Genomic DNA, 12,411 nt, shown 5'->3' on the forward strand with positions numbered 1-12,411 from the left:
GAGTCTGTGTAATTATTGAAGCAGTGACAGACATGTCTGTTCATATTTTAGGCAACCAATAAAAAAAATAAAAAAAATAAAAAAACAACAACTCCACCGCAATGTGTAAAGCCAGACTTAGCCCCGTGAACAGTACACATACTAATACCTGCTCAGGACCATGTGATCACGTCTCTATACCAAGCTGCTGCACAGGAGTCCTCCCACTCACGTGACTGATCACATGCTCATGACATCATCAAAGGTCCTTAGCTTACTAGGATGTCTTCTCGCTGTGTGTACTGTTACTAAAGCTTCCAGGATCAAACATGGCTGCCTCCGCAGTTCATCTTTCACATGCGGCTTTTTCTGCCAACCGGTGCCCGCAGTGTGTGAGCTGGAGCCGGGGTGATGTACTGGCGTTTGGGACCTGTCACTCCCTAGTATTGTACAGCCCTCAGGTAAACATAATGGAGCCTGTGTGCATGCCTGTGGGCTGCCTCAGTATTTCCCAACTAGTGTGCCTCCAGCTGTGGCCAAACTACAACTCCCAGCATGCCCGGACAGCCAAAGGCTGTCCGGGCATGCTGGGAGTTGTAGTTTGGCCACAGCTGGAGGCACCCTGGTTGGGAAACACTGGCCTAGGGAAGTATTAGCGGGAGCTGTATCTGATTCCTCATATATGATGTCACCACACGTTTGTAAAAGGAATATATATATATATATATATATATATATATATATATATACGCACGCACGCGATCTCATATCTCACACACCAGCCAGCTTTCCTAAAACAGTGAATCTAATATAGAAAAGTAAATAGCAGGGTTCCCCCTGGTGGTTCAGGAACCACGGAAAGCTGGGTGATGACACATATATCTTATGAACTGACAGCTTCCGTATAGTCAATGTGATAGGTAAGCTCCATTGATCCAAGTCAGTCTATCCTATCCACTGACACATCTGTTTTGGATCCCCACGAATATTAGTGACAGGAGGTGAGGGCTCAAGACACATTTGGCGATGACCATTTTAGAACGTTGAATAATAATATTACACTTGATCTTAGCCAAAAGACCTGATAAGCGATACTCACAATATTACCTGTTAGGAGCCTCTTTTTACCCATTCTTACACTTTGTTCACATGAACATAATTCTCTTAGTTGGGATCTTTAGACCTGCGGTTGGGTCGGACTTGTGTCCGCTGAATGCAAGTATAAAGCTGTGTTCACATTAGTGTTAGGTTACATTTGTAGTCTGTGTCACAGATTCCCTCATGGGTATCTATCAGGATTCCTTTACTGTTCTACTTGCAAAATATTGCTCATCTTTGTTATTCCTTTTAATTGATCATGTATACCCTTAAAGGGTGTACTCCGCTGAAAACATATTATCCCCTATCCAAAAGATACGTGATAAGATGTCTAATCGCTGGGGACCCCCATGATCTCTGGGCCAGCAGCGGATTCTGCTTCCGTGATGTCCCGCCACGTCTCCTCCAGTCATGTCTATGGAAGGGGGCTTGAGGGCCAGTATGTAGCCGTAACGCCTCCTCCCATAAAATTGAATGAAGGGGGCGTGGTGGCTCAGTTTGCCAGTCGGCGGACACGGAGCAGAGTTTGCTTTGTGCACCAAATAATAGGGGTGCCGTAGTGGAGATTGTGGGGCTCCCCAGTGGCGGGACCCCCATGATTTAACATCTTATCCCCTATCTGTTGGATAGCAGATAAGATGTTTTAGGCGGAGTACCCCTTTAAAGCATGTCTGTCAAAAAAGCCTTTTGTGTAATAGATGCTAAGGCTATGTTCTATCGTAATTTACTGTACATTAATTTCAGTGGAATTCTTCTATTTCATTCACACAACAAAATTTCTGTGGCGGGCATTTCGCCCCAGAAATTCCTTTTTTTGGCATAAATATAAGATCAGTCTTATATTTTGTGGGATTCTGCAGCAGAATCCTATTGAAGTCAACAAGGCTTGAATTTGAATTATGAAATTCCACAGCAATTCTTCAGTAAGGCTGGGTTCACATCACGTTTTCTCCCATACGGGAGCGCATACGGCAGGGGGGAGCTGAAACCTCGCGCTCCTGTATGCCTTTCTATACGCTCCCGTATGTAATTCATTTCAATGAGCCGGCCGAAGTGAAACATTTGGTCGGCTAATTTTTGCGCCGTATGCGCTTTTACAACCGCACCTAAAACTGTGATTGACCACAGTTTTAGGTCCGGTGAAAAAGCGCATACGTTTCACTCCGCCCGGCTCATTGAAATGAATTACATACGGGAGCACATAGAAAGGCATACAGGAGCGCGAGGTTTCAGCTCCCCCATGCCGTATGCGCTCCCGTATGGGAGAAAACGTGATGTGAACCCAGCCTAAGCTTTGCTGAACGGAATTGTGCAGAATTGCTGTGTAAACATAGCCTAAGAAAGAATCCTGCGGAGTCAACTGCATTGCACCAAAACCACCTGCCTGATATTGTGTGAATCCCTCTACGGGTAGGTTTACACTATTAGCGCCCCTGTTAGTCATATACACCAGCATTTTACTGAAAATGAGATGCCAACGTATACAGTTAACTGGAGCAGTTGACCCCATTGATCTCTATGGCCGAAAGGAGCAACCTAGTGACTCTGTTAAGGACCTGTGCCCTTTATGCGGACTCAAAAGAGCGGGTTCCTGCACTTTTGTAATAATGCATAGGTTCCGAACTGAGTGACTAGGCCATAAATCAATGCTTTATCCTGCCATGCTTTTACAGTGCAGTAATAGCGCAGACACATGCTTCAGGTCTCAGCTGACACTCCATTGTAATGATTGGGATCAGAGGATCAACTCCGATCCTGACCATTTTTTCACTGCTCAGTAACAATCATTACACATAAATAGAGGAATGGACCTTGTGTAAGCCCGTCAGTGCCCCTACAAAGGCCTTACAGTGCCAATAGGTTGCTATGGCAGCTGGGGGCCTAAAAGTAGTCTATGTAGTCATTTATGAGAGCCTATTATCATGTGCCAGAGGCAGAACCTGAGGAGCTGTAATACTGTCATCGATATAATAACGAATAAAGAAATGTAGTCGCACTCACCCAAGGTTCTTGAGATTCCAATTAAACTCTGTTTATTCAAACATGATACAACATACATACAAACAGGTTTCATATGCGGGGAGTGAGAGCAGCTGCTCTCGGACGCGGGGGGCACACCACTGGTGCACCTAGTATTTCTCCCCCCCCCCCCCGCGTCCGAGAGCTGCTGCTCTCACTCTCTGCAAATGAAACCTGTTTGTATGTATGTTGTATCATGTTTGAATAAACAGAGTTTAATTGGGATCTCAAGAACCTTGGGTGAGTGCCACAACATTTCTTTATGGAAGAATGCTTTTGCTATTGTGGTCAATAGTGGTGAGATGGTCACTCGGTGAGATCCCTATCAGCTGGTGATTAGTCTGTTGGCGCATAGGAGTGGAGCAGTGCCAGATTGCATCTGTTGTCCTACATCTCTTCTAGTAATACTGTCATCACTTTACTGGTTGTTCTTCTTTAGACCACTCTGGGTGGTACCAGCCACTGCATACTGGAGGGCTACATTAAAAGATCTCATGTTCTTCTTTCAGTTCCTAGGATGTCTACTAAAATAAATCTTTATGTAATTTTAGAAAAAGACAGTGGTATCTACTTTAAATGGACACACTGGGCGGGTCAACTGTGTGCATTGGATTCAGCAACCTGACTGCAGTAAGTACTTGTTACTGGAGGATCTGATTAGGCTGTGTTCACACAACGTGTTTTTCCACAGGAGAAAATGATGATGTGTAAAGCTATGTGCACATCTGCGTCAGAACTGCGTCGGACGCTATTGAGCAGGACCGTCCATTGCACAATGGACATCACCAGATCCCGGGCAGGTTCCATTCACTTTTACTGGGGTCTGTTTGGCCTCTGGCAGGATTTGAGCGGACAAATCCAAAGGCTTGCAGTATTTGTTTTCTGCTCATGTTTCCAAATTTGAAAACGTTCTCCAAACGGAGGTCTGTGAACTTACCCAAGATGTGAAAGAAATTTTGAGAGTGACCTCAGATTTCTGTCATGGATAAAGTTTAGCCTCATCCAGAGGGGCTAAACGGGGGTTTCCTGAGTGATAAGCTCAGAATAAGGGACCTGTTCTGTGGTATTCATTAGAGGTGCACCGAAATGGAAATTTCAGAACCGAAACGAAAACGAAATAAAAAAAAAAAAATGTCCGGCCGATACCGAAAATGACTTCTCCCCGTCTTCTGGTAAAATGCAGCGCTCCGCTCATTAGATTAGATTCCCCCACATTAGATTGTCAGCTCCCCCACATTAGGTCAGGAGTTCCCCCACAATAGTAGGCAGCTCCCCCACATTAATAGGCAGCTCCCCCACAATAGTAGGCAGCTCCCCCACAATAGTAGGCAGCTCCCCCACAATAGTAGGCAGTTCCCCCACAATAGTAGGCAGCTCCCCACTAATAGTAGGCAGTTTCCCCACAATAGTAGGCAGCTCCCCCACATTAGGTCAGCAGTTCCCCCACAATAGTAGGCAGCTTCCCCCCACCCCACAGACATACAGCTTCCAGCCATATACAGTGTATGGCTGGAGGCTGTATGTCTTTACTGCTGCCCCCACAGTGATCCGGTCACAGCTCCTCCGGCCCGGGGTCACATCTACTGCTATGGACCATAGCAGTAGGTGCCGGGACTGGAGGAGTGGTGACCGGAACACTGAAAAAGATGACGCGCCGCCGGTCACTTACCAGGCCCCGGCCGGCGTGCGTTCTCCTGCGATGATCCTGCGGTCCTCCTGCGTCTCTATGGTTGTACGCACGGGACGTCCCGTGCCGTGCGTACAACCATAGAGGCGGAGAAGTGAAGAACCGAAGGAGGACGCGCGCTGGCCGGAGAATGGTGAGTGACCGGCGGACATCCTTATGTCCCGAAAAGATTTTTCGGGACACAGGGATGTCCGGGATAGGAATAATTCTTTTTATGTGCCCAGGCCGGCTCCCGTGTGTGGCTGCAGGCGGGGGCCGACCAGAGCATATAAAAACTAATACTGTATACTAAAAACCAGGGGGCCTCCAGCTGTTGTGAAACTACAACTCCCAGCATGCCCGGACAGCCTTTGCCAGTCCGGGCATGCTGGAAGTTGTAGTTTCACAACAGCTGGAGGCCCCCTGGTTTTTAGTATACAGTATTAGTTTTTATATGCTCTGGTCGGCCCCCGCCTGCAGCCACACACGGGAGCTGGCCTGGGCACATAAAAAGAAGTATTCCTATCCCGGAGAGCGCCCCCCCCCAGATATTGCGCCCGGTGCGGCCGCCCCCCCCTGCACCCCCCACGCTATGCCTCTGGCACTGGCAGTGTTTGTAACTTGTGCTGTGGGCGGGCAGGGGAGGTGGGTCATTATCGGCAAATTTTTTGTTGTTTCGGCATTTCCCCAAAATAGCTATTTTTGGCCGATATGTATATGTATCTGCCGATATATCTGTGCATCCCTAGTATTAATAATGCACTCAAAGACTATTAACTGCAAGATACAGTGTGAACTGTGACACATATTCCCATTGAAAACAATCAGTCATACATAACATAATTTTTGGGCGGTCGGCTTTGCACATGATGAACTCCTAAATACTAGGGATGTAAGAAAAAATCGATTCTCGCGATAATCGCGATTTTTCATTTGCCGATACAGAATCGATTCAAAATATTTTTGAATCGATTCTTTTAGGGATGTGGAATTTTTAATAAAACGCACTTTTCTTACCTGCCAACGAGCCCGCGGAGCTCCAGTACAGTCCGGTACAGGTGCTCGGTCCCCGGGCTGTATTCTTCTTACTTCCTGTTAGTCCGGCACGTCACATGGAGCTTCAGCCTATCACCAGCCGCAGCGATGTCCCGCCTCCGCTGGTGATAGGCTGAAGCTCCATGTGACGTGCCGGACTAACAGGAAGTAAGAAGAATACAGCCCGGGGACCGAGCACCTGTACCGGACTGTACCGGAGCTCCGCGGGCTCGTTGGCAGGTAAGATAAAGTGCGTTTTATTTTATTTTGCAGCCCGGACGGGATAACATGAGAAAAGTGAGCACCGGAGTACTAGATCGCCGCTGTCAAAGCTGACAGCGGCGTCTATTGGGATCTATGAATGCTCCCAGGTGGGCGATATATCGCGATGTATCGTCACCTAGACGGTATCGCGATATATCGCGATATATCGAATCGCCACACTGGTATCGCGATTCGAATCGAATCGCCAAATTCTTGGCGATTCACACCCCTACTAAATACTACTTATAATTTTCCAGAAATAATACAGAAACCATTTCTAATATTTCACTGTCTAGTAATCTTTTGTTCTGAGAGCCTTGTTATGGTGCATTCATACCACAATTCTTTAATATGGTGACCGGATCCGGCTGGGAGATGTGAAAACCGGGCACTCCCGTATCCCAGCTGGACCCGGCACACAACTTATTCATTTTGAATGAGCTGACCAGAGCCAGATAGTGACTCCCGTTGGCTCATTTTTTCCCCATGTCCGGTTTTGTGACCGTTCAAATGAATGAGATGCGAGCCGGGTCCGGCTAGCATACAGGAGCGCCGGGTTTTCACATCTCCCAGCTGGATGCGGTCATCATATTATAGATAGTGTTGCTCGCGAATATTCGCAATTCGAATATTATTCGCGAATATCGCATATTCGCGAATTCGCGAATTTCGCGAATATAGCGCTATTTATTCGTAATTACGAATATTCATTTTTTTTTTTGTTTTGTTTTTTTTTCTTCACAGTACACATCACAGTGATCATCCCTCTCTGCTTCCAGCTTGTGTGGTGTAAAGAAGGCTGTAATACTACTGTGTGAGACTGGCGTGCGAAAATTCGCATATGCGAAAATTAGCATATGCTAATTTTCGCATATGCGAATTTTCACAAACATTAATTTTGTGTATGCTAATATTCACATATGTTGATTTTCGCATACGCGAATATTCGCATATGCGAAAATAAAACGAGGATAAAACGAATATGCGAATATTCGCAAATATATGACGAATATTCGTCCATATATTCGCGAATATTCGCGAATTCGAATATGGCCTATTCCGCTCAACACTAATTATAGAATCGTGGTGTGAATGCACCTTTACTTGGAATAAATGCATTACTGTAACTAGGTGTCCTGATCCTGATGTAAACTTTTTTTTTTTTTTTAGTTACTTTACTTTTAGTTAACTTACAATGTTGCTGTTGTCTCTGTGATCCAGAGTGAGGAATTACTAACAGATAAGAAATCACTGACTCTAGTTTGTGGGGAATTTATGTACCTCATGCAATCCAAGAGGGTATTAAATCAGTGGGGATCTAACTCCTGGCACCACCACTAAATAGCTAATTAAAGTGGCTGCATATTTCAGAATAGGGCGGTGGCCTCTTCATAGTTTATAGGGCACAGTTCTCTACATTTTGTAGTAGCTTTGCCTGGTTCTGCAGTTTAAAGGTACGTATAGCTCAGGCACAGCTGCTACCAAATGTAGCATGTAAACAATGAAGGGGTGACAGCACTCATCCAATAAAATATTGATGACCAATTCTTAGGATGGGCAATCAAACCCCTTTAATATATAGCGAGGGTCTCTAATGTTTGTCCCGGTTGTATTTTCAGGTGCCGAAACAGAGCTTGTGTCTGGTGGGTCTGATAAGAAGGTGATCATTTGGAAGACAAGTAATTCTCAGGTATGTGTGTGTGTGTGTGTGTGTATGTATATATATATATATATATAGTGTGTGTGTAGTTCTACCCCCCCCCCCCCGCCATCTTTCTGCACTTAAAGCCCTACAATGAAAAGGTGAAAAGATAATGTTAGCAATTTTTGCCAACCTGTTAAAAAGGAAAATTTTGCATGGACTTAAATGCTTGTGCTTCAGCTTTGGCAAAGCCATGATTTTATAAGCCATGATTTCTATAAAAAAGGAAATCACATTTTCTTAAGTATATTGGAAAGGTTAATGTTTTGCCAAGATGTACAACATATAAAAAGCACATTTAAGTATTCAGGCCCTTTGCTATGGTACTTGTTATTTAGCTCTTGGGGCCTCTCATTTCTCTTGATAATCATTAAAGGAGTACTCCTTTTAAAGGGGTATTTAAATCAACTGGTGCCAGGAAATTAAACAGATTTGTAAATCACTTCTATTAAAAAATCTTAATCTTTCCAGTACTTTTTAGGGGCTGTATACTAAAGAGAAATCCAAAAAGAAATGTGTTTCCTGTGATGTCCTGACTACAGAGCTCTCTGCTGACCTCTGCTGTCCATTTTAGGAACTGTCCAGAGAAGCATATGTTTGCTATGGGGGTTTTCTCCTGTTCTGGACAGTTCCTAAAATGGACAGCAGAGGTCAAATGAGAGCACTGTGGTCATGACATCGGAGGAAATGCATTTCTTTTTTGGATTTCTCTTTAGTATACAGCCCCTAAAAAGTACTGGAAGGATTAAGATTTTTTAATAGAAGGTATTTAAAAAAAAAAAAAAAAAAAAAAAAAAATGTTTTTTCCATGGGAGTACCCCTTTAAAGGTGTATTCAGATTTGAAACTGTGTCCAGTCTTTTAGTTTACACTGAAATCTGCAGCATAAAATCTGTAGCTTTAAATATGCACGAGATACTGTACGTGTAGTGGATAGAGGAATTTTTAGTATTTATGATCTGTCCGGGCTGTATTACAAAGTGCACATTCACTTATTTATATGTTTTTATCCCTGTACCCCTTTTTTTTCATTTGTTCACCAGGATTGGTCAGGGTGCGGTAGCTCTTCTGGGTGTCCCTCCTGCCAGCCTAGGGGAGGTGGATTCCTAATCTCCCTGCAACCCTGGGCATTACTGCTTTGGCAGGGGATTCCAACTGTTTACAGCTCCTTAGGCTAACACCTAGGCGAATGTCAGTAGCACTTGTAGCCCCATAGTAGATTCAGTGAAAAGGGACATTGAACCCGGAACCTTGCAGGTGACTTTTGGTCCGGAGGTAAAGGGTAGGTTTGTTGGAGGACCTTAATGTTGTTGAAGAAGCGTTTCCGATACACTGCATGCTCTTGCATGTTTTTTGCGTAAATACTTCACTCTTTCTTTAAGAATTCTTTATTTTCCATCTTCAATACAAGCAAATCCCTACTTAGAGGGACATCAACAATTATTCAAAAAATTATTCAAAAAATTGCGCACGTTCCTTAACTTTTAAAAAATAAAATAAAAATATATAGTGGATGGGCTCACGTGCTGATTTTAGTATAGTGTCGTAAAATGACAGTAGTTTTTGCTCATTTGTTAGAGCTCTCAGAGCTACAAAGTGTAATGACTCGAAATGACCTGAACATGATGCTTTGTTACTGTAATGTGTAAACTCCACTTTGGTAACTGGATTGATAGGGCTTTGACTAAGGACGTGCATGCCAAACAAATATACTCAGAAACACATATTTTGGGATATTTACTGTATGTAAAGAAACATTGAAATATGAACAGAGCCACATATGGGCCCATCAATCTCATTTGTCAGCTGATCGCATGGATTGTGCATCCCAAAAACTCATTTTTTTGGAAGCACATCTCTTTGTGTTAACAGTTGGTGTGCTGCAGACAATGATGTTAGGGAATGGTCCAGGCATTGTTCATGTGACTGTCCACCCCGTGTTATTGAGCCATGTAAAAGCTCAATTTAATGAACTCTGACCGACTCGTCCATAGTCAGATGGCGCTCATATGAGACTGCTGCCTTATTTTGCCTTTATTCTGTCTTTCTCTACTCCTGTACCTAATTATTGCTCATTAGCACCAACTAGCAGAAGCATTTGTGTCCACAGCTTTCATGTCCAGTGAGGGCCTTCATTCTTATCTCCACTATCATCTTTTCTTCTTTATAGCTTGTGCATAGTGAAGTACTGGATGGTCACACTGAGGCTGTGTGCGCAGTTTACGCTGTGTACAGGACATCAAACTATGAGCATGATCTTCTTGTGGCCTCAGCCGCATCAGACTGCACAGTTAAAATATGGATAAGAAACAAGTCAATAAGTGAGTATTTAGTTAAATTAATAAACCTGCATTTAACTGCTTTCCATCCAATTGTATAATGTTCTTTACAAACCAAAAATAGTAATAAATGGTGGCAATAAAGTACATATGGGTCTACACTTGGCCTATACTTTAGATTGTGTTCAGTCTGTGTTTTTCCTCAATGCATTGAGCTTGTGACCCGTTCTCCTTGCTCTTCTTACTTACCGTATATACTCGAGTATAAGCCGAGTTTTTCAGCACGATTTTTCGTGCTGAAAACACCCCCCTCGGCTTATACTAGAGTGAACTCTCCACCTGTCAATCTCTTCTCAGTGGTCTTCAACCAGCGGACCTCCAGATCGGCTGTCCGGGCATGCTGGGAGATGTAGTTTTGAAACATCTGGAGGTCCGCAGGTTGAAGACCACTGATGAAGGGATTGACAGGCGGTGATGATGACGAGGGGGATGATGACATGGGGGGATGATGTATTTCCCACCCTAGGCTTATAGTCGAGTCAATAACTTTTCCTGGGTTTTTGGGGGGAAATTAGGGGCCTCGGCTTATATTCGGATGGCTTATACTCAAGTATATACGGTACATGACTGTTTTTTGGTAAGGTACTATTGCTCTAAGCCAGTGTTTCCCAAACAGGGAGCTTCCAGCTGTTAAAGAACTACAACTCCTAGCATACCCTGACAAAAAACAAGTTTCCCAACATGCTGTAAGCTCCCTTTTTGGGAAACCCTGCTTTAAGCCATTTGCTTGTAAGCTTTTTCTAGCTCTATTATCTATTGATTGCCTTAGTACTATGACATTTGTGTTTTAACACATAAAAAAAATTCCGAGAGAAAATGTATTAGTAAATGACTGCATGAGACGGTTGGTCCTATTCTTCACTTGGACCACACCATAGTGGGAAAGCCCAAGCAAAGTCCTTAGCAAAACGCCTTTTCTGGCTTCCTAGCTGTTGTGTACTGTATATAGCAATATTATACTGGACAGTAAATAACACAATCAATCATTTGTCACAGGCAAAAATGGACTCTGCGGTTACAATTTCTAAAACACTATAGTAGTTCCATAGTGGAACTGTGGCCCTTGCACACTATGGAAGTTCTGCTCTAAATGATTCAAAACGGAATTGTGCTTGCTGCAGGTCTCCATAAGATTCTGCTGCACTCCTGAAGTTCAGTAGGGGAACATCCAAGTTAAATCTAGATTCTGCCAAAAGAATGAACATTCTTTCAATATGAATTATACAAGGAACTGCTTTAACATCAATGGGACAGCACTTTCTGCCCTCAAGGCCATTAAGCGCTGATTCCACCAGAGCCTGCTGCAAGCAAAATTCTGAATTTCCGTACTGTGCATGGGCCCCAAGATTTTTGCTTTCCTTTATCCCAGTGTAAAATGTAATGGGGATAGATATATTTCCTTTACAGACAGTTAAAGGGGTACTCCAGTGGAAAACTGGTGCCAGAAAGTTATACAGATATGTAAATTATTTCTACTAAAAATCTTAAGTTTTCCAGTAGTTATCAGCTGTTCCTCTGCAGAGGAAGGTCATTTTTTTTTTCATTCTAACCACAGTGCTCTCTGCTGACCCCTCTGTCCATCTCAGAACTGTCCTGAGCTGAATAGTTTATTATGGGGATTTTCTCCTGCTCTTGACAGTTCCTGACACAGACAGAGTTGTCAGCAGAGAGCACCGTGGTCAGACAGAAAAGAACAACTCAACTTCTTCTTTAGTATACAGTAGCTGATAAGTACTGGAATTTTTTTTAAAGTAATTTATAAATCCATTTACCTTTCTGGAGCCAGTTTATATGAAAATAATTGTTTTCCACCAGAGTATCCCTTTAAACTGCTTCCTTTGGAACACATTTTTATAGTAAAAAAAAAACCTGAGCTTATCAAATCCAAAACCTCTATTCATTGCTTCAAAGAATCCTAATGAAAAATATTTAGACTTCTCTTTGACTGATATTTACATGAGTAACAGTGTAGTTAGTTATTAATTTTCTGACCGTATTTTGCTTTTGCCCTGGCTGAAAACTGTAACAGACCACAGGTTTTGATTCTGGACACAGTCAGAAAATGTGCCGACTAGCTGACTCAGTTTTGCTTATTGGATTGAAACGGGTATAGCAGCAAGTAGAGATGAGCGAAGTTACAGTGATTCGATTTGTGACAAACTTCTTGTCTTGGTAGTTGCTGACTTTAGCCTGCATAAATTAGTTCAGCTTTCAGGTGCTCCGGTGGGCTGGAAAAGATGGATACAGTCCTAGGAGAGAGTCTCCAGCCCACTGGAGCACCTGAAAGCTGAACTAATTTATGCAGGCTAA

General features: G+C 43.4%; 1 protein-coding gene across 2 annotated transcripts in view; it reads left to right on the forward strand.

Annotated features, from left to right (window-relative positions):
- Positions 1–219: 219 nt before the first annotated feature.
- Positions 220–12,411, forward strand: part of ELP2 (elongator acetyltransferase complex subunit 2) — a 107,184-nt gene continuing 94,992 nt past the window's right edge. For both annotated transcript variants that reach the window (XM_056520916.1, XM_056520914.1), the window contains exons 1-4: positions 220–440; positions 3,648–3,726; positions 7,681–7,751; positions 9,933–10,083. In XM_056520916.1, the coding sequence (XP_056376891.1) occupies positions 309–440; positions 3,648–3,726; positions 7,681–7,751; positions 9,933–10,083 (433 nt within the window). In that variant the 5' untranslated portion in view covers positions 220–308. The remainder of the gene's footprint in view (positions 441–3,647; positions 3,727–7,680; positions 7,752–9,932; positions 10,084–12,411) is intronic.

Source organism: Hyla sarda, chromosome 5, assembly GCF_029499605.1.
Source record: "Hyla sarda isolate aHylSar1 chromosome 5, aHylSar1.hap1, whole genome shotgun sequence".
NCBI lineage: Eukaryota > Metazoa > Chordata > Amphibia > Anura > Hylidae > Hyla > Hyla sarda.